Below are 20712 nucleotides of genomic sequence, written 5' to 3'. Positions count from 1 at the left end.
TCTGGTGATTTCTGGAGTGTAGGGGCAAAATCGTAATTTTAAAATCCGCAGACAAAATTTGAGATTTTGAGAGAATTTAGATCAAATTTGACCAATTAGAGAATGGTATGAGTATAAGGGATGAAAATATGTCTATGGGCAGTTTTTCAGTTTTTTGGGCAAAAATGTAATTTTTCACTTTTACGGGGGTAAAAGTGTAAATTTCAAAAATTACTCCACCGAGACTTTGGATAAGTCTGAGAATTTTATCTAAGCTATGGATATGTGGGACAAGTGTATGGTGAAAATTTGGAAACAAATGGATGAAGTTTTAAAAATGGGCCAATGGGAAAGTGACATGTGGCATTTTTAATAAAATAATATTATTTTAATGAAAAGTTAGCCCATTTAAACCCCATTTTAAGTGCTGGCCGGCCATAAGGAAGAACAAGAGAGGAAATAGAGAGGAAAGGAAGAAAAAAAGAAAAACCAAAGAGAAACAAGAAAATTCAAAGGGGAATTCGTGTTTTTCGCCCGTTTACGCGTCTAACGGTAAGATTTTTCGATTTTAGCTTGATTTCTACCTTTCCTATGCCTTTATTTCCATTTAGTATGCTTGAGGAGAGAGATCAAATAGTGATATCAAGGGCTGGACAAAATTCTAGGGGAGAGAAATTGAAATTTTTAGGTTTTGATTTTTAGTTAAATTGATAGTTTTAGTTAGTTAAATGTGTTTAGAAATTAAATTGGGCAAGAAATCATTAAATTTTCACAATACCCACTCTTGGCTGGATGCTCAATGCTGTACAATGATGATGAATTGATTTTATTCTAAGGGAAATGAAGAGAAAATGATAAAAAAACGATTAAACGTGATAGAAAAACAAAGTAGAAAATTAACCGAGTTAATGTCCCATTTTTGGCCGAATTTTCCAAGGAAGGGAGTGAGCTGATTTTGGTGATTTTAGAGGAATATTGGCTGATAATTAATGGTTAGAAATGTTGGAGAGAGAATGGAACAATTTAGAGCTAAAATGGAGCGTGTTACCAATTTATCGGGTAAAGTGCCAAAAATAGGTTAATACCGCGTTTAAGCCATTTTTGGCTATTGCATTTCATACCATGCATTAGTATAGGATTTAAGTTAATTATATAGTGATTTAGCATCAATGTGATGAATTGTGTAAATTTTTGTAATGTGTCTAGGAGGAGAGCCTTCCGGAAAAAGCAAAAAAATCGTACCTGACGAGTAGTGATCGGGGCGCTTAGAAAGCTTTTAGTTTGTACAAATGGTGAGTAAACTTATTATTATTGTAAATTATCTAGAGTTTATTTTTAAATGCCCTTTATGTATTTTATGAAATGAAAACGAGATTAAAACGAGATTTTTGATATTTTAGGAATAAATGTGACAAATAAAAATATATTGTATTGATTATGAAATTGAGTAATTGGAGGCTGCAAATTGACTTGAAAAATATATATTTTCCTAGGAATGACTTATGAGAAATGAGTATATGTGGCTATATTTTGTGAGTGCATTGGGAAATTTATGTAAGTTGTTTTTACTATACAGGCTGGATAAATAAATACAAGCCACGTTATACTATCGAAATTTTATTAAAATTGGTGGGTTAGTCACTGCAGTGACGGGTTTCCGTAGACTGCCTATTAGAGGGGCACGGTAAACCCAGTTATATAGTTACTCCGGTTGTAGAGGCGAGGAGGGTAACTCTCGGGGTAGTATTAGAGCTCACTCCACGTCGAACCCCCGCGTGAATGTGTAACTCGACCAACGTCAAGGGACGACTTGTTTTAAAAATAAAAATGTGTTTCACGTGTGAATATTTTAACACCCTTGGGGGATTCGGTTAGATGCCTCGGCCAAGGTATCCCTGAGGATTAGTTTTGGCTTGAGCCTTGTTTTAATAAAAGACATAAGCCTTAACAACTGTTTTGGTAAATTACAAATATTTTATGGTTTAAGAAATAAATTAGAAACATTATGAAATGGGTTGAAATTTGTTGTTTAAACTTGCCTCCATTTTACTCACCTTTAGATATTTATGATAATGTCTGTTTACTCATTAGGATTGCAAAATCTCACCCAACTCCTTTCCACCCATTTCAGGTTCAGTATAAACTATAGATAGCTGATCTCATCGAGGACTACCATTGGATCTGCATTTTCCAAACCGTAGGTTCACAGTCCTCTTTACTTTTGTTTATTCGGGGGCCTTCTTGTTATTGTAAATTAAATTAAATATTTTGGCTTACTGTATTTCAGTATGTATAAATTTATTTAGCTTTTAAGCTATAAAAATTATTCACGTATAACTCTATAAATATTGTTTTATAAGAAAATAGAATATTTCCCTTAATATTTTTTTTATTTTCTTATTATATTTAAATAATCGTAATTTTGTTTTAAATGAAGCTTTTAGACTTTTAAACTCATTTTGAATATGAATTATGTGTTTTGTACTTGTGTATTACATTTTAGCCAGTTTCGAAATTTTTGAGAAAAAATGACCAAAATACCCCTGTCTGGCGAAAATTTTATTTTGATTGTTTTTGATCTAAAATAGTGTATATTCTCTAAAAACTCGATATTTAACAATGATTGCTCACAGGGAAGGAAAGAAACTGATATGTAAGCCTTGCAGGGTTCCGGTTGGCATTCCGGATAATGAGTGTCAATCGGGACGTCGCGGCGATTGTCATAGGCCTGAGAGAGGTTCCGGGTCGTGACAAATGGAATGGCTGCATGACAATAAATTTGTTTGGAATTCACAACATGAACACATATTCCTGGACAAGTTTACAAGTCCGTCCATCTTCTCGTTTTTAACTTCGAACTCCACTCGATTGATAGGTTTAACTACAAAGCAATGTGCATCATTGAACCGTTTGCTCAATTGCTTAGCAACCCAAGGGCTCAGAGGCATGGTCACCTTGACGGCCTCCTCGTACTAGTCATGGAACCAACGTTAGAACATGTCTCTGATGACCTCGATCAAAACAACAATTGGCATTTGTTTTGCATGCTTCAAGCATGAGTTAACACATTTTGCAATGTTGGATGTCATGAGTTCATACCACCTTGCTAGTGAACGTGCACGTGCCCATCTCTCATGGCCTATTCTCATAAGGTTAGAGTGGGCTCTTGCGTGAATCTGCTTGAGCTGGTTCATATGTCTGTTGAAATCAAAAACCTTATAGCAATCTCAAGCAAAGGTGAAAATCATAGAAATGTCGTCGCGCTATAACTTGTTTTTAAAGTTTTTCTTCAAGTGGTAACCACATAAACCGTGGTGCACTTCTGGGTATACATTTTGGATTGCTTTCTTAATGCCAATATGCTAATCAGAAATGAACATAGTGTTTTCAAGTCAAACAACCGCATCACGCAACTTGCTAAGAAACCACGTCCACGAGTCTTTGTCCTCAACATTGCCTATGCCAAATGCAATTGGATATATGCACTCGTTCATATCTTTACATACAGCGACAAATAGAACACCTTTGAACCTGCCTTTTAGATGTGTCGCATCAATTGCAACTATAGGACGCATTACATCCTTAAACCACCAGATACAAGCCCCATATAACCAGAAACAATATTTGAATATTTGTGCCTATCAATACCAATTGTAGTGACTGTGTCGAGATTTTCTTATTCCAACATATAAAAATATGAGGGTAGTAGTTGAAATGACTCATTCGGGGGATTGAAAACAAGCCTCTCTACATACTCCTTCACTTGCCAAGCTTTACCATATAAGCATTCCAATCCCCATTGAACCCTCATCTCACCAATTATGTCTTTAAGTCTCAATGCTACTACATTAGCCTGAAGCTTATGTGACATAAGTTCACCAATTATCTTCACACTCTCAGTTCAAAATCGCCTTTGCAAGCCATTGACAATACATGTGTATACTTTGTGGAATGTCCGAACATGCCAATATTCTCTTTCAAGTAACTTCATTACATGCACATCGAACTTGCATGCCTTGTCCTTGCAACCAACCTCAAAACGACCTTTACATGAACTTTTTACTTTTATCTTAAACTGCTCTTTTAGAGCCAACATGTCTAAAGCTCGTTTCAACTCAACCTTCGAGGAAAACATTCTTCCTTTGTGTAAGCGATCATTGGCATATGTTAACTCCTCAATGGTAATTGTTTGGAAGGATAACCTTTCTGCACTTGGAATTAGCCACATACGAGAATTACTTGCATTTCCCTTTTCTTGATAATTGTCATCAAAAAATGTCTCAGGCAAACAAATCTTGTTCTCACCAGCGATGGGGTTATTGTATTTGGGGTCATCACACTGAACATCTCTTACATCAGCACCTCTAACAGTTTTTGTTTCGCCTTCAACATTATTGCAAATTGGAATGTTATTGTCATAAAGCTAGTCATCGTTTAAACTGTCATCATGCCATTCATCAGCCCCATCATCTAAATTGTCATCAAATTTATCTTCACCAGTAGGAAACAAATCCTCATTTCCCTTATCAGATGCAAGTCTCACAGTGTCACCCTTCCAATGTAGCAGTGTTATCCTCAAGTGTCGTATTCTCATTTGAAAATAGCATTACACCCTCTACAGTTTCACCCGATTGTTACATTTGTTGGACAAAAGTAAGTAAGTGGTTCAATGCACATGCTGATCAGAATTGTGCAGCCAACTGTTCTGTAAATGTCATGTGTCTACTGAGCTGCACAAACTCTTACGCATACGTCAATTACCATTGTTGTGGGTTACGAATCGAATGCTGTGGTATATGTGAATTATTGTAAATCTCATTTTGATTGAGTTGATTACCATGTTGTATAGCTACTTCATGTGACATAACATTTGTTTGGCATTCCTTAATGGTGACATACACAGCCAGAACATTCCTCTGTTCTAGCAGAATTAATGCAACATCCTCATTGTCCTTGATAATTAGATGTGATAGCTCTTCGGATGTACTGATCAATGCATGTAACTCAATTTTGTGAATTTCTGAGTTTACCACAAGAATATCTTCAACTAGCTTCATCAAGCTCGCAAACGACAAATTACTCCTAACCCCATGCATTCCTGACTCACCACCTTTATAAAATGCTATCCACCCACTGACCACCGTGTCTTATCACAAGTCGTACTATTAGAACCTCACTAAAATTTTGAAAACAATAAATTTGTCAATCATTTTACACATTACATGTCATGTTCTAAAATTTGTCAATCATATTGTTACATGTCATATTCAAAAAATGTTACACGCCATGTTTAAAAAATGTTACACGCCATGTTCAAAAATGTTACACACAAGTTCAAACAATGTTACACGCTATGTTCAAAAATGTTACACACAAGTTCAAACAATGTTACACGCCATGTTCAAAAATGTTACACACAAGTTCAAAAATTGTTACACGTCATGTTCACAACATGTTACATGCCATGTTCAATAAAAATATTACAAGCCATGTGCTAACACATGTTATTTCAATATATTTTTTACACATAATGTACATTATAGATGTATGACGTGTAACAACTCTAGACAATGTTTTTAATCCATGTTCTAATTTACACAAAAAGTTTTAGAAATTAATGTGTTGCAGTAATAACCCAATAACATACCTTGATGTTATTTCTGTTTATCGATGACAATATGGCCAGATGTCTCGGTGCTCAATAAAGAGTTTACAGAGCTGATATAGTTCAGAGAGCTAAGAGAGCTGATGATGATGGTGCTCAATAGAGAGTTGACAGAGTTGATATAATTCAGAGAGCTGAGAGAGAGAGTTGAGCAAGCTGAAATAGCTGAGCATTTATTTCTATTTAATCTATGGTGGGATGGAGATATCAGGAGATTAATTTGTCAAGATGTTTTTAAGGGTATTTTGGTCTACTTATGTTTATTTTTGGGTAAAAACAGATAACTTTATATGGGTGGTTATTTTTAAAATCACCTTATGAGGAGGGCTATTTCTCATAATTTTCTCTAACATTAAAATGAATTTATTAGAAAGGAAGATGAACAAAAAGATCTTTGTTTTGGAACAAAATAGAGACTCAACGTAGAACCGATCGATACAGGACACCAAGACTCAATCAAGAGAAGGACAAAGAACAAACCAAGGAAACATGAGATCAACAACCCCCAACCTAATGAAGAACATCAGAAAAAGCAAAATCAACAAGCATTGCCAGAGGAGGCAAGCCATAAGAAACGTGAGGAAGAAGAAGCAGACAACAACAGAAAAACTCCAGCATAAGAGATTAATCATCAAAAAATCACGATCTCTATTTATCCCTTCCTTAGCTAAGTTGTTAGCAATCTAATTACCTGATCTTGGATGATGAACAATTTGCCAACTGTTCACCTTTGATTTCAGCTTCTCAATTTGGTTAACAATATAACAAAATCTCCACGGAGCTTCACAAGGCTTAAAGATCCACCTAGCAGCATTCATAGATAAAATTGCTTTCAATCATCAAATTATTTATCTTTTCAATCAGATGCAGTAAAGAGTAAGAAAGCCTCCCTAATTTATAAAGGTAATCATATTATATATATGATATAATAATTTTTATAATTATTTAGTCACCTCTCATGTAAAATCTTGAATTCGACATTGATTTTGATGTAATTCTAATGATCTTACACGAGCTTTTACTGGCCAGTAGTTTGTATTGTTCCATTCTATTGATGAAATTGCATCAATGACTTAAAAAACAAAAAGGGGAAGGGTTATCCTCTCTCAATTTAAAATTATATAAATTACTTTTACCTTCATCAAATTTTAAAATACCTTATTATTAGAATTTTTTTTCTTAATTTATGTAAGCATGTAGGTGTATAAATACTTTTGTGAAACAGAAAACGAAGCAAATTGAAGTAATTTTAACTCATTTCAGACTTTACAAATCCCTGAATAGAATTGCATGCAACAATTTTTCAAAGAAGCAAACATATAATACCATGTAAGCATAAACTGCAAAACTTATAATATATGCTTTCGAAAGAAACTAGTAGTAGTATAGAAAACTAAAAATTAAAAACTTTACAAATTCGGGAGATAAAATTAATTAAAGCAATCATTCAAAGAAGTAAACAAGTATTAACATGAAATAATAAAACGCAAAACTTGTGGTATATGGGTTTGAAAGACAATGGGAGTTTATAAAACTCCTGCAAAATCTTTACCCAACGAAAATCTCCTGCTAAAATATGCATAAAAAAGGTTCTTTTAAGTAAAGAAAGAATTGAGAATGGATAATCAAAAGCATTCTATCTTATTCGTTGTGCTTATATGCTTGGAGACAATTAAAAAATTAGAACCTTTCAAAAACCATATTTCAAGCTCAACACGAAATTAAACTTTGCTTGCGATAGGAACACAAGTCATTAGAAAAAAAAAAATTTAAACTTGGCATATTTGAGCTAATTATTACCTTAATCTCTCTTGCAACTAGGCGGCTTAGATGCCTTCAATTCCTCTGATCAGTTGGTATAGCACAAGGTCCCAAAACAGCCGTCACTCCTTCCCGGGGCCAGCTTTGAACACAACACAAGAAAAGCAGCAGCTGAATAAGAGCAGAGCAAGTGAAACAAACCAGCAGTATGCCCAGTGGAGCAATATTCCAACGAATCCAGAATCATGGAAAATGCCCGCCATTTACGCATCCCTCAAAATTAAACCAGCACAATTATCTATTTGTCAAAGGTCGCTTTCTTCATGTCCCTTTGACCTCTGCCTATCGACACTCAGCTCAACCTTTTCCTCTCCGATGGTGGCGACGTTAATCCAAATCCTTAGGCTCGTTAGCTGCCACATTTGAAACCCAAGGGCTTATTAATAGAATAGAACAAACCTTACTACATTTTATACCGAGAAAAAAAGTGATGCCACAGTGTTCTGGTATCAAAACCACATGAACTGAAAAAGTAACTGAGGAAAACCTCTATCAAGTAAACGATAATCAATTCTCAAAATAAGAAAAAGAAATTTCATTGCTTAAAAACACAAAATCCAGGTGTACATAATTGAAGCAAAACTCAATATCTATTTCGCTAGATGAATTACGAACATGGGATTTATTCAGCCCCTCAAAAAAGAAAAAAAAAAAAAACATAACAAAGTGACCCTTCATCAATCAAGTGGCATGGCATAGCGACACAACGGACACAAGTGACTCTTCTCCAGCCATCGAACAATGCAGCCTCCATGAAAAACATGGCCACAGGGCATGCGCTTAGCTTCCTCTTCCTTAGCAAAATTTCCAAGGCAAATCACACATTCATTGTCGCCCAACCAACAAACGTTCTCCAAGGCTTCAATGGCAGACTTACTAGCTGGGACAAACCTATGTTCGTTAACTTCCACATCCATTCTGTCTCCAGCTGTATCTATCTCTATCTCCTCCTGTAACTCTATCTCATCATCATTACATCCCGCCAATGGTCCAAACATCACAATTATCAGGAATTTGCTTCGGTTGGCGTTGCATTCATCTCTCAGCAAGGATTCGGTAAAGTTCAAGATGTCGCATCTGCAGCTTGTCTGGATCAATTCTGGGACTGGCTGCCCAGACGGGATGTAACTGTGCTGATGAAACAGTTTTTGCTCCAATATTGTAACAACTTGCAGGGAATCGGGTTGCTCCCGATCGATCAAAGCATGGCAACAACGAAATCGTCCCTGCAAATCGGGGTCAACAACTTCAAGTTCGTAGTCTTCTGGGATTTGATCACCCTCAAGTTCACCTTGCCTTGTTTTGAAGAAGTACATAAAACCAGAATCATCCATGGCGAATGCGAGCTTTTTCTATTATTTGTTTCTTTCAATTCTTTCTTGAAAGAGTGCAAACTGATCAACAGGACCTTTACCTCTCTATATATAGATATCAAAATCCAAACCAAACAAGGACTAGGTAATCCAATTGTTTTTTGGATTTTTTTTCCTTTTTTGTTTTTTTTTTACTTAAACATTTAACATAATAAAAATTTTATAAAAAGAGTAAACAAAAGTCCATTGGGCTTTCTTAAATTATAAATGCTTATTATAAATATAAAGTTGATAGTACCCCTTTATAAACCACTAACCCATTATTCATCTGTTACAGTACATTTCGATGCCCTATAACATAAAGAAAATTAATCTTCACTTCTTTAAATCTTCCAATTAATATATTAACTTATACTTTTTACTTAAATAATCATTAAGACAATTAAGTTAGGAAGAAATATTAAGTCAAACTTAAAAAATCAAACTTTGACGGTGGATTTCTCTCATATGATTCCACTTTAGAGCATGAAATTTATGCTCTTTGTAATTTTCTTATGTAAAAATCATATGATTTTGGTGTTTAAAATTCACTGGTGATTTTGTATGTAGTTTCAGCATCCTAGTAATGCAAACTACTCAATAGTATTATATGTGTAATTAATTTATTTTTTAAAAATTTAATCAATTAAATATTTGAAGTTTGATAATTTCGGGAGGTAGGATATGGTCCTACATGGTTCTGCCATGATTATTTTATTTTATTGGAAATTATTATTTGTAGCTTAAATGAAGCACATATTTTTAACCCAATCTATAAATCAACATATCATAAATTTTAAATCGTTTTTTTTTTTTTTTGGTTTTGACTTCAAACTGAAGCAGCAGCAGCAGACCACAAAAAAAAAAAAAAAACTTTGAATGATTTTAATCCATTGTACCTTAAATCTCTGTTGCAACTAGGCGGCTTAGATGCCTTTAATTCCTCTCAGCCCCATACACAATTGTGATTTGGTGAATTGCTGCAATTTTAAATCAAATTAAGTGAAGGGTGATAAGTGGCAGAGTTTGAGTAGATCTCGGTTTCTATCATTACCCAGTGCTGGCTTTCTTCTTAAATGGCTTGTGGAGTCCTGAAATACTTAGATAACATGGCTTTCTTCTTCAATTCGGACAACTCTTTTCAATGAATCTTGGCCTGCACTGACCTTGCTCCTACTACATGTTATGGCGTTTCTTGTATTCTCTCTATCTACTTAAATAAGTCAACAACTTAAACCTTTTAGCTTATTGATTTTGATTTTAATAATAAATCATAAATCATAATGTTTTTTTGCTTGCTGAATTAAAAAGATGAGATTAATACACATAAAAAAAAAGAGTGAGATTTATCAATCAAATTGCATGGCATAGTGACACAACGGAAACAAGCGACTCATCTCAAGCCATTGAACAGTGCAGTCTCCATGAAAAACATGCCCACAGGCCATGCGCTTAGCTTCCTTTTCCTCAGCAAAATTTGCAAGGCGAATCACGCATTCATAGCTGCCCAAACCACAAATTTCTCTAATGTCCGCCAAAAATTTTAAAAATTTCTATATATTATATATATTTTAATGAATCCCAAAATTTTTTTTATTAAATTATTAGTACAATATGTTATATATATATATATATTTTTTAATGGCCCTTAAAATAATTTTTAATTAAATTATTAATACAAATAAAAAATAATAAAATGATCCTATAAATCCATTTAATTTTACCCTAACTCTTAAATTTTTCCCTTTTAAGTTTCTTCACACCTCTCTCCTTCTCTTTCTTTTTGTTTTTCTCTTCTCTTTGTTCTTTTATTATAAAATTACAAAGAGGTAAAGCATTTTTCATCTTTCTTTTTCTATTTACTATTATTTATATTTGTTTATTTTTTTCAATTCTATTCTATTTGATCATAAGTTTTTATAGATTTTTTTTTCAAATTTTTACGAATCATCAACTATATTCTTCTTTTTTCCTTTTTGTTATGTATTTCTATCTTCTACTTGTTATTTTTTTTATTACTGTTGTCAATGATTTTAATTTTTAAAAATTAAAAAATCATGATGTAATTCTCAAATATGAGTTGTAGCATTACCTTGTTGATTGTTACTTAAAATTTTACCAAGATATGTATTTTTATATAAGATATTTTTTTATATACTTTATATTTTATATTTAGTTGATACAATATTAATTATATAAAAAAAATTATTAATTTTATATATCATATTTAGTTATTTATATTTTATACATTATTTCTCTTCATCTTTGACCTTCCTAATAAAAGTTGGCTAACTCCACCCCTATATGCTTCAATGGCTGACTTACTAGCTGGGACAAACCTATGTTGGTTTAACTTCCACTTCCATTCTGTCTATAGATGCATCTATGACTCTCTCATCCACCTCTATCTCCTCCTCTATCTCTACCACTATCTCATTATCGTCGTGTCTTCATCCCGGCACCGCTCAAAACATCCCAATAATCAGGAACTTGCTTCGGTTCACATTTCCTTCATCTTTCACTAAGAATTCAGAAAAGTTCAAGGTATCACATTCACAATCTAACTGGACCAACTCAGGGACTGGCCGTCCAGACGGGATGAAACAGCGCTGGTGGAATAGTTTTTGCTCCAATCTTGTAGTGACTTTCAGGGAATCAGGTTGCTCCAGATCGATCAAAGCATGGCAACAACGATATCGACCCTCCAAAGAAGGGTCAACAACTTCAAGTTCGTTGTCTTCTGGGATTCGATCACCATCAAAGTTCACCCTCCATTGTTTGGAAAAAGTATGTGAAACCAGAATCATCCATGGCATCAACGAGCTTTTTCTATTATTTGGTTCCTCCAATTCTTTGGTGAAAGAGCGCAAACGGATACAAAGACCTTTATTTCTCTATATATAGAAAAAAAATCCAAAAGAAAGAAGGACTAGGAAATCCAAGTCCAGAAAGAATTGGTAGGTCGGTGCCAATTGCCAAATAATTAGCAATTAATCTTTACTTTTTTTTTAAATCTTGAAATTAATATATATTAAATTATACTTTTTACATAAATAATCATTACGATAATTAAACTATGACTTATAATAATTAATTTATATATAAGAAATTTATTTGTGCTTTAAGTCAATGAAAAAAGGATAAAATCTTTTAATTTAATAAACATGGACATATATCTAACTCCTAATACTATAGTTGAATTAGAATCATAAAACTATCACTCATAAAACCTAATTAAGTGAGAAGTTCAATTACACTAATAAAAGTTGTCTCTTTTTGCCTAATTTTCTTTGGGTCTCCACCAACAAACTTAGGACTTGGAAGGATAAGGAAGCAGTTTAATACTATTGGAGGTTGGTGAAGCAAGCATTCAGTAAATCAATGTGGGGAATTCTTCAGATAGACATTAGAGTAGGTAATTATAAACCAATTTGTTCCATTCAGTAATATCAGAGTTAGAGTATGCTTTTGTTTCACCTCTAATATTAATTTGTTTAGCAGGCCAACATAATTTTAATAAACCAATAATGGTCTTTAGCATAAAATTTATATAGTCAAAATCCTCGTCTCATAAGCTTTGAATACACATATTATTCGCATTATTTAGATGTGTGGTTAATGAAAATTAAGTGTTAAAAGTGTTTGCTTAGATACTAACCTCACTTCAGAGATATATCATCCAATATTTGTTATGAAACCATTTCAAGTTCAACTGTTGAATGATGATCCGTTGAGCTTCAAATTGTTATAAGTTACGTATAGTAACGTACAAGACGTCCCCTATCATGAAGAGGAAAGAGAAAAATAGAAATATCAGTAACATATATAAAATGAGTCAGGTCATGACTCAATAACAAAAACAGAGGGCACTCACCTTGCTCTTCCATTCCAGTTCTGGCCTCCTTTCTTGCAACTGTTGTTCCATGCATGGTTCTCATATCTTACAGTCCATCTATATATATACCCCATTTCTTGCATCTGTTGTCTCATACATGACTTTCATATCTTACAGTCCATTTTTTGTCTGATTAAAGAAACGCAACATTGAACAATCAAGGTATAAGATGCATAAGAACCCATGTGCTCGTAGCAATAAAGCAATGAAGCCACAAGGTCAAATCACAAGATCCTAAAAAGGATTACAAACATTTTCCACTTGAAAGACTATCAAGAAAGTTGGTTGGACCAAGTAATGCATGTAAGGACATACACCAAGGAAAAAGAACATTGTTTTAACGCTTTATGCATGATTAGACCACTCTTTTCATTTGATATACAAAATCATATCACAGGTTCATTACATGAAGTCTTGCAGTTTCTCATCCCCATTTTGGACAGCACATAAAGTCTCACCACGAGCAATTAATATTCTCCAGTGATAAGGCAGACAAGAATGACAACCTCCTAACAAGCTAAAAATACCTCCCATTGTACAAACGCAGTGTAGAGCAAAAGCATAAACAAACAATAAAAAAAAAACCCTCAAGAGGAACAAAGACAGAAGGAGGCAGAAAAAAAACAAATCAAAACAAGAACCGAGAAGCAGCAATCATCGACATCAATCAGCAGAGAAGGAAGTCCCAGGGCAAAATGTCGGGAACATGAAAGAAGCAATCGCAGAATCATCAAAGCACCAGAAACACAAACACAATGAACAAGATCAAGGAATCAAGAGAGCAAAGAGAATTAAGAAGGCAGGTCATCAGAGAGCTTCAAACCATCAAGAGAGCAGAATGAGAGGTTGTGCACGTCTCACAGCTTCTTTGGCAAAAGAATCAGCCAAGGAATTTACCCGAACCAGGAGTATAAACAATCGTCCAGACAGCAACCATCCTACTGTGTTAGATTAACTAGCTAGGAGCTTAACTGGCACTCAAGTAAATGCTAGAGCCTAGCTTGTACAAAAAAAATTCTATGGCCGTTAATCATTCCATTTCATCTATCTCAGTAGCCAGTTCTACCTGTTTGGATAAATTGGGCTTCAAATCAAAATTGTCGTTTTTTTTTTCTAATAAATTCCTACTTTGCCATCAAAATTAAATAGATATCAAATAATTGACAAGCAATGATGATTAACACAAATACTATTTTATGAAAAGTAAATACCTTTTTCAAACCTAAAAACTGAAGTGACAATGTAAGCATATGCACATTGTTGTGTGTATATGTAATCACACAAGGATTGCAAACCATCTTCGAACTCATTTATCCCAGATTGAGCACGTCAATACACATTATGATAGAAAACAAAGAGATTTAGCTAATATGTTAGTCTAACTTGAAAACAACAAGGGATTTATAATTGAAGCAAAACTCAATGTTTATTTGACTTCATGAATTACAAACTTGGGATTTATCCATACCCCTAAAAAAAGGAAAAAGAAAAAAAAAGACTCTTCATCTATCAAGTGGCATGGCATAGCGACACAGCGTACACAAGTGACTCTTCTCCTGCCATCGAACAATGCAGCCTCCATGGAAAACATGGCCACAGGGCATGCGCTTAGCTTCCTTTTCCGTAGCAAAATTTCCAAGGCAAATCACACAGTCATTGCAGCCCAAACCAGAAACGTTCTCCAAGTCTTCAATGGCGGACTTACTAGCGGGAACAAAGCCAACTTCCACATCCATTGTGTCTTCAGCTGTCTCTGTCTCCTCCTCTATCTCTATCTCAGCATCATCATCACATCCCGTCAATGGTCCAAACATCACAATAATCAGGAACTTGCTTCGGTTGGCATTGCGTTCATCTCTCAGTAAGGATTCGGTAAAGTTCAAGATGTCACATCTACAGTTTATCTGGACCAACTCCGGGACGGGCTGCCCAGACGGGATGTAACAGCGTTGGTGGAACAGTTTTTGCTCCAATATTGCAACGACTTGCAGGGAATCAGGTTGCTCCCGATCGATCAAAGCATGGCAACAACGAAATCGGCCCTGCAAATCAGGGTCAACAACTTCAAGTTCGTAGTCTTCTGGGATTTGATCACCCTCAAGTTCACCTTCCCTTGTTTGGTAGAAGTACCTGAAACCAGAATCATCCATGGCGAACACGAGCTCTTTCTTTCAATTCTTTGGTGAACGAGTGCAAACGAAATTCTACAAGACTGATCAGCAAGAGCTTTTAGCTCTCTATTTATAAGATCAACAGTTCAAAACGACACAAGCATCTCTTTGTCCATCTAAAACACGGAATTGGTGCTAATCAAAAAATTTAAAAGATTTCTTCCTGCTCAAGTAATCCAAGACCAGGAGTCTTCTGCGAAGATTGATTGAAAAACCAAATTATAAGATAAATATACAAAAGTCCATTGGGCTTTATGGGACTTAAGAATAAGAAAATGAAACTTCGGTCCAAAGAAGAAAAGCATGCCAAAAATAAACCGTTTTAGATAATGATGTTAGAACAATCAAATTTATTAATTATAACAATGTCTCTGTGAAATAAATGCTTATTATTATAAACATAAAGTTGGGAGTATCTCTTTATAAATCACTAACCCATAATTTATCGGTTACAATATAATTCAATTCATTATAACATAAAGCAAATTAATCATTACTTTTTTAAATCTTTCAATTAATATATTAACTTATACTTTTTACGTAAATAATCATTAAGACAATTAAGTGTTTGCTAAGATACTAAGCACACAATCTGGAAATATCAATAACATATAAGATTTGTCAGGTCAAGACTCAAGAACATAAAAGGACCAAAAAACAGAGGGCACTAACCTTGCCCTTCCTTTCCTGTTGTGGTTTGCTTTCTTGCAACTTTTGTTCCATGCATGGTTTTCAAATCTTACAGTCCATTTATGCCTCATTTCTTTCATCTGTTGCCTCATACATGACTTTCATCTATTACAGCACATTTTTGTCTGATTAAAGAAATGCAACATCCAACATTCAAGGAATAAGAAGCACAAGAAACCAAAAAGATAGTGTTTAAAACCTTGATGGAAAGGAAGGTGTGTGATGGCCAAAAACTAGACACAACATTTAAGATAGTGGTGATTTTTTCCCAATATTTATATAGATTGCAAAGAGTCATATGAACAATGAAGGAAAGCACACCAAGTAACAAAGAAATGCCACCATTCGATTGTGTTAGATTAACTAGCTAGGAGCCTAATTGGCACTCGAGTAATGATAAAGCCTAGCTTGTAGAAAAAAAAATCCATGACTGTTAATCAGTCCATTTCAACCATCTTAGTAACCAGTTCTACATTTCTAGATAAATTAGACTTCAAATCAAAATTGTCATTTCTTTTTAATAAAAGCCTACTTGGCCACCGGAATTAAACGTATATCAAATAATTGACAAACAGTAATGATTCCTACAAACACTATTTCGTAAAACGTAAATACCTTTTTCAAACCCCAAAGTCGAAGTAAGGATGTAAGCATGCAGAATGTTGTGTGTTTATGTAATCAATCACACAAGGATTGCAAACCATGTTCAAACCTGTTAATCCCAGATTGAGATCAACAACTGCATATATCCCGCAATTCAATGAAACTGATCCCACAAAAATTCCATCCAAAAACACAATAAAAAAAACTCAATCCCTCACAACAAAGAATCAGCCATCATAACACAACAAGGAGATGAAAAACATCCCAAAAATCAGAGCAGCAAAGCCACCTTCCTGCAAAAACCCAGTCAAAATGGAACCATCTCCTATCAACAAAGAGCAACACAAGCAATTCCAGGATACCCGTAAAGGCAGAAACACAAGCAAAAGCAACAAGAAAACAAAAATCCCAATCTGAAGCAGCAAGCCACACAGACATCCCACAAAAGATTAAAAGCAATCAAACTCATAAAAAACAAAACCTATTATTGCTTATTTATTATCAACAAAGTCAAAGAAAGACTTGCAATGCTTTTGGTGTTTTAAATTTTTTGGTAAGAAGGTGCTTGTGCCTTTACATGTTGAGATTTTGTTTATTTGTTTGTTTATTTATTCATCTTATTAGTTTTAACTAGATTTAAATCTATGCACGGGACAAGCAAATCATTTATAATTTTGGTAACATAAAATAAGAACATTTACAAGTTAGATTAAACCAAAATATAGAAGTAAAATGGAATATCAATTCTTCTTAATTTTCTTCTACCTTGACTATATATATTCCATATATAATTTTATCATTTGATTTTTTACAGTTTGCACTTTACAGTGCCATGCGCCTGATTACTTCATACTGGCAATTTGAGTTATAGAAACTAAAATGTGAAATAACCATTTGGAGTCCTTGGAATTGGCTGCCAACAAAACAGAAGCGTCAAACTTGAGTGGAGCAATTCAACCTGCAATGGAAAAGGGCTTCTCCGTTGCAACTCTGCAAAGCAATTGCGCCATGATGAAGGAAGTAAAGTAGAGTACTGAAGATTATATGGAAGTAGAATATCTAGTTACCCTGTGATTTCTAACATCAATAGAAGGAATATGAGCCTTATAGTGTCTCTCAAGTACAACAATATCTTGCCTTATTCCAATTTGGGCAACTAAGAGGAAACCTTAGTCTTTTCTTCATGATTTTGGACACTCTGTAATCATAAGGAACAATATATTGAAAGGCACAACCATGAATTATTAAATTACGTATACATTGACAGCCACCAAAATTATATTGTACAACGATTTCATTATGAAAAAAAAAATGTTAAAAGCTCAATGTTTGTGGTTTCAGAAGACATAATTCTAAACTGAGAAATGTAATCTGCTGTAAATCAACAAATGTAGAACTATCCTAACAACCCCATCGGATATTTAGCCAAATGGACATTAGGTGATCCAACAAATCGGAAAGAAATCACCTCAACCAAAGTAATGGAGAATAGGTCCAACATAGAGGAGACATAAAAAAGGTAAGAAAGTCCACAACAATATATATGATGATCATAGAATTCATACCGCCAGGCTTCAAAAAGCTTCTTTCTTGTCAAGATCTTTTTTTACCAAACTGTCTATGGAAAAAATTAACTTTGGAAGTAGGCACATGCCCCACCTGATAACATTTGTTAAAACTTGTCAGATAAAGATCTTAAGATTAAATAACAAAACAACAGTTATCTTGTTAGAACTATTAAAACTCACCTCAGATCTTTAGCTGTGTTATTTTCTTCCTCCACTGAGACGGATTTTCCCTCTAATAACATATTTTTGTTGACCTCTCTCAATGATCCTAACCAACCACCATGGTTTTCCAACTGTGAACACAATGTATCCCATGCTCAATCCACAAACCAACCCACATCCATACCCCATCAATATAGAAAACTTCCAATACAAAGCATCACCGTCTTCATCAAACTTTGTTCGTTGTGGTTCCAAATTCTGCTCGTTACTACATTCTTTTGATAAAGGAAGTCCACATAAACCCAAGTTTCCAATGTAAGAATCATTTGTGAAAGTATCAAATTGATTGCCTCTAGGAATGAGTCCCATTAGATTATTCCAAGAAAGGTTGAATACCTCTAAGAATATAAGATTTACTAATTCTGCTGGAATATTTCCTTCGAGCTTATTCGATGAGAGATCTAATGATTCAAGTGCTGACAAATTCCCAAAAAATGATGGGATAGCGCCTGTTAAACTATTGTGAGAGAGGTTGAGGACTATCAGCGAATGAAGTTCTCCAAGTGTTTTAGGAATCTGTCCGTTAAATCGATTATTTGAAAAGTCAATAACCATCAAAGTGATTAAAATTCTCCTGAATTGTATTTCCAACCCTTTCGTTGTAATTAAAAAAGATTCATAATAATGATCCCCATCACTCACCATGTACTTTAAGTCACCTTTGGTTGCACTCCCATTTCTTATAGCATGCAAATTTTCAAAAAATTTCGTTGGCAAATGGCCATTGAAGTCATTGTGAGAGAGATCAATGATTAGCAAATGAAAGAAGGAAAATCTACCTTCAAAGTTATCAATGTGACCATAGAGTCTATTATGTCGCAAGACAAGAACTTGTACATCCAAATTTCCTAACTAATTTGGAAAGGTATCATTTAAGTTGTTATTCGCTACATCTAAAAGTTCCAATTTCGAGCAATTAACCAAAGAGCGTGGTAGTGGCCCTTCTAATTGGTTGTGATTGATGAAAAAACATCTCAACAAACAACTTTTATGAAAATTTCCAGGTATTTTACCATGAAAACTATTCATGCTTAGATCCATGAACTCAATAGAGTTGCTTAGGTCTCCAAGGCATTTTGGAATAATTCCATGAAATTTATTCTTTGACAAAATGAAATAATATTTTAGTGAACTCATATTGCAAATTGATGAAGGGATTTCTCCAATTAAATTGTTTTGCGCAACGCTTAAGCCGCGCAATGAAGGTTGTAGAGGTGGAAGTCGACCTAGGAGCAAATTTAAACAAAGATAAGGAATCTGAATATTCTTTGGAAAAAGTTGTTCTATAAAAGTGTAAACATATGATTCTAGCTCGGAAAATTATACTTTTTACTTCCCCTTGTGCAGCATCTAGCCACTTGCCAGTGTTTGATAGGACCAAGGAGTATCCATATCACAACTTATATTGAGAAAATTTTAATGGAGCTTAATAATTTTGTGTATAAACCATGACAAATAAGTTGCTCCCCCTACTTTTTCTTTTTTGTGTAATTAACATATTATCTTTCCATTTGATTCTAATCTAATAAATGGAAACCCTTTAGTAACTAACAAGTTAATGGTTAAAATATTAACTTGACCCTTAATTTCATCTTTCTACTATCTCTTATCCCATGTTTTTTGGGTAAAATACCCTACCCTTAACTTTTAGCCATAATTCCACGTAGACCCATTAGTTTTCGAAATGGACAATCCATCTCGATAGAATATCTTTTGCAGGACACATAAGTTTAGTCATTCGTCAACCATTAATGTTCTCGTTAGTTTGATGACGTGGTAATATTGAAAAGATAATTTTACCCTTCATGAATTTTAAAAATTACTACACTATATAAACTATAATTTTTTGTTTTTCATTTTTTTCCTATTAAAAAAAATCTATCCCCTACCTCTTCCAATAGCCAGAGTGCCAGATTCGACTTTGGTCTGAGGGTTCCAAATTCGACTCTGGCCGAATCTCCCACCTCCGGTGCTATATGCCATCCTCCCACCCCCCACTCCCTTAGGGAGCACCAGGGGTGGGGGAGGTGCGGCTCCCCTAAGGAGTGCAGGTTAGGGGGGTGCAGCTCTTCTAGGAGCACGAGGGTGGGGGGGCGTGGGGGTTGGCCAACCGGCATAAGAGAATGCTGTGGACTGGCTTGAAAAAAAAAGGAAAATAGTGAAAATAGGTTAAAAAGAAAAAAGGTATTTTTGACATTTCGTACTTGTCTGTTAACGTCGTTTACATATTTGGGAAGTACTATTTGTTTTGAAAACTAATGAACCCACGCCCAATTATAGCTAAAAGTTAGAGGGTGAGGCTATTTTAACCTTTTTTTATTTTTAATTGTGAATGTGTAATTAATTACAATACTTAGCATTTTGATTGTTTAGTTTTGTATTTTTATATTGATGAATGAGAATATTATTTAAAAACTTAAAAAGATCTCTAATATGCACAAATTAGATAAAAAGGAGAAGAAAGCTTACCTGTTAAGTTGTTAAAGCTCAAATCAAGAAACATAAGAAAAGGCAAGCTTCCGATTATTGATGGAATTTTACTTGAGAAATTGAGTTCACCCCTTAGAAGTCAGAATTTTCCTACTAAGATTTAATACAATAAATAGGTCACTTTTGTTTGTTGAGCAATAATTAAGGGACTATACGTTTTTCAACCTTTTTTTTTTACAATATTAACATATGATGAAAGAGTATCTTTAAATACTTGTGAAGGTGATATTTATAGAAAAATATTTGTAATTAATAT

The 20712-nt window shown here is 34.2% G+C and overlaps 3 protein-coding genes across 3 annotated transcripts in view; all 3 read right to left on the bottom strand.

Moving 5' to 3' along the window:
• Positions 1-8141: 8141 nt before the first annotated feature.
• On the bottom strand, positions 8142-8799 carry LOC18595608 (uncharacterized). Its single transcript, XM_018122782.2, has one exon. The coding sequence runs from the start codon at positions 8797-8799 to the stop codon at positions 8143-8145; it is 657 nt and encodes a 218-aa protein (XP_017978271.2). The 3' UTR covers position 8142.
• A 5273-nt stretch (positions 8800-14072) lies between these two features.
• LOC18595607 (uncharacterized) lies at positions 14073-14875 on the bottom strand. Its single transcript, XM_018123042.2, has one exon. It carries the CDS (start codon positions 14860-14862, stop codon positions 14215-14217), a length of 648 nt encoding a protein of 215 aa, XP_017978531.2. The 5' UTR covers positions 14863-14875; the 3' UTR covers positions 14073-14214.
• A 3067-nt stretch (positions 14876-17942) lies between these two features.
• The window catches only part of LOC18595604 (receptor-like protein 9DC3), a 29807-nt gene continuing 27037 nt past the window's right edge, over positions 17943-20712 (bottom strand). The window contains exon 2 of the mRNA XM_088807572.1: positions 17943-19126. Coding sequence (XP_088663698.1) covers positions 17943-18611 — 669 coding nt within the window. The 5' untranslated portion in view covers positions 18612-19126. The remainder of the gene's footprint in view (positions 19127-20712) is intronic.

The sequence above is a fragment of the Theobroma cacao genome, chromosome 6 (genome assembly GCF_053813885.1).
Source record: "Theobroma cacao isolate CCN51 chromosome 6, ASM5381388v1, whole genome shotgun sequence".
Classification (NCBI taxonomy): domain Eukaryota; kingdom Viridiplantae; phylum Streptophyta; class Magnoliopsida; order Malvales; family Malvaceae; genus Theobroma; species Theobroma cacao.
The sequence above is the reverse complement of the archived record's forward strand: the minus strand, read 5'-3'. Positions and strand labels throughout refer to the sequence as shown.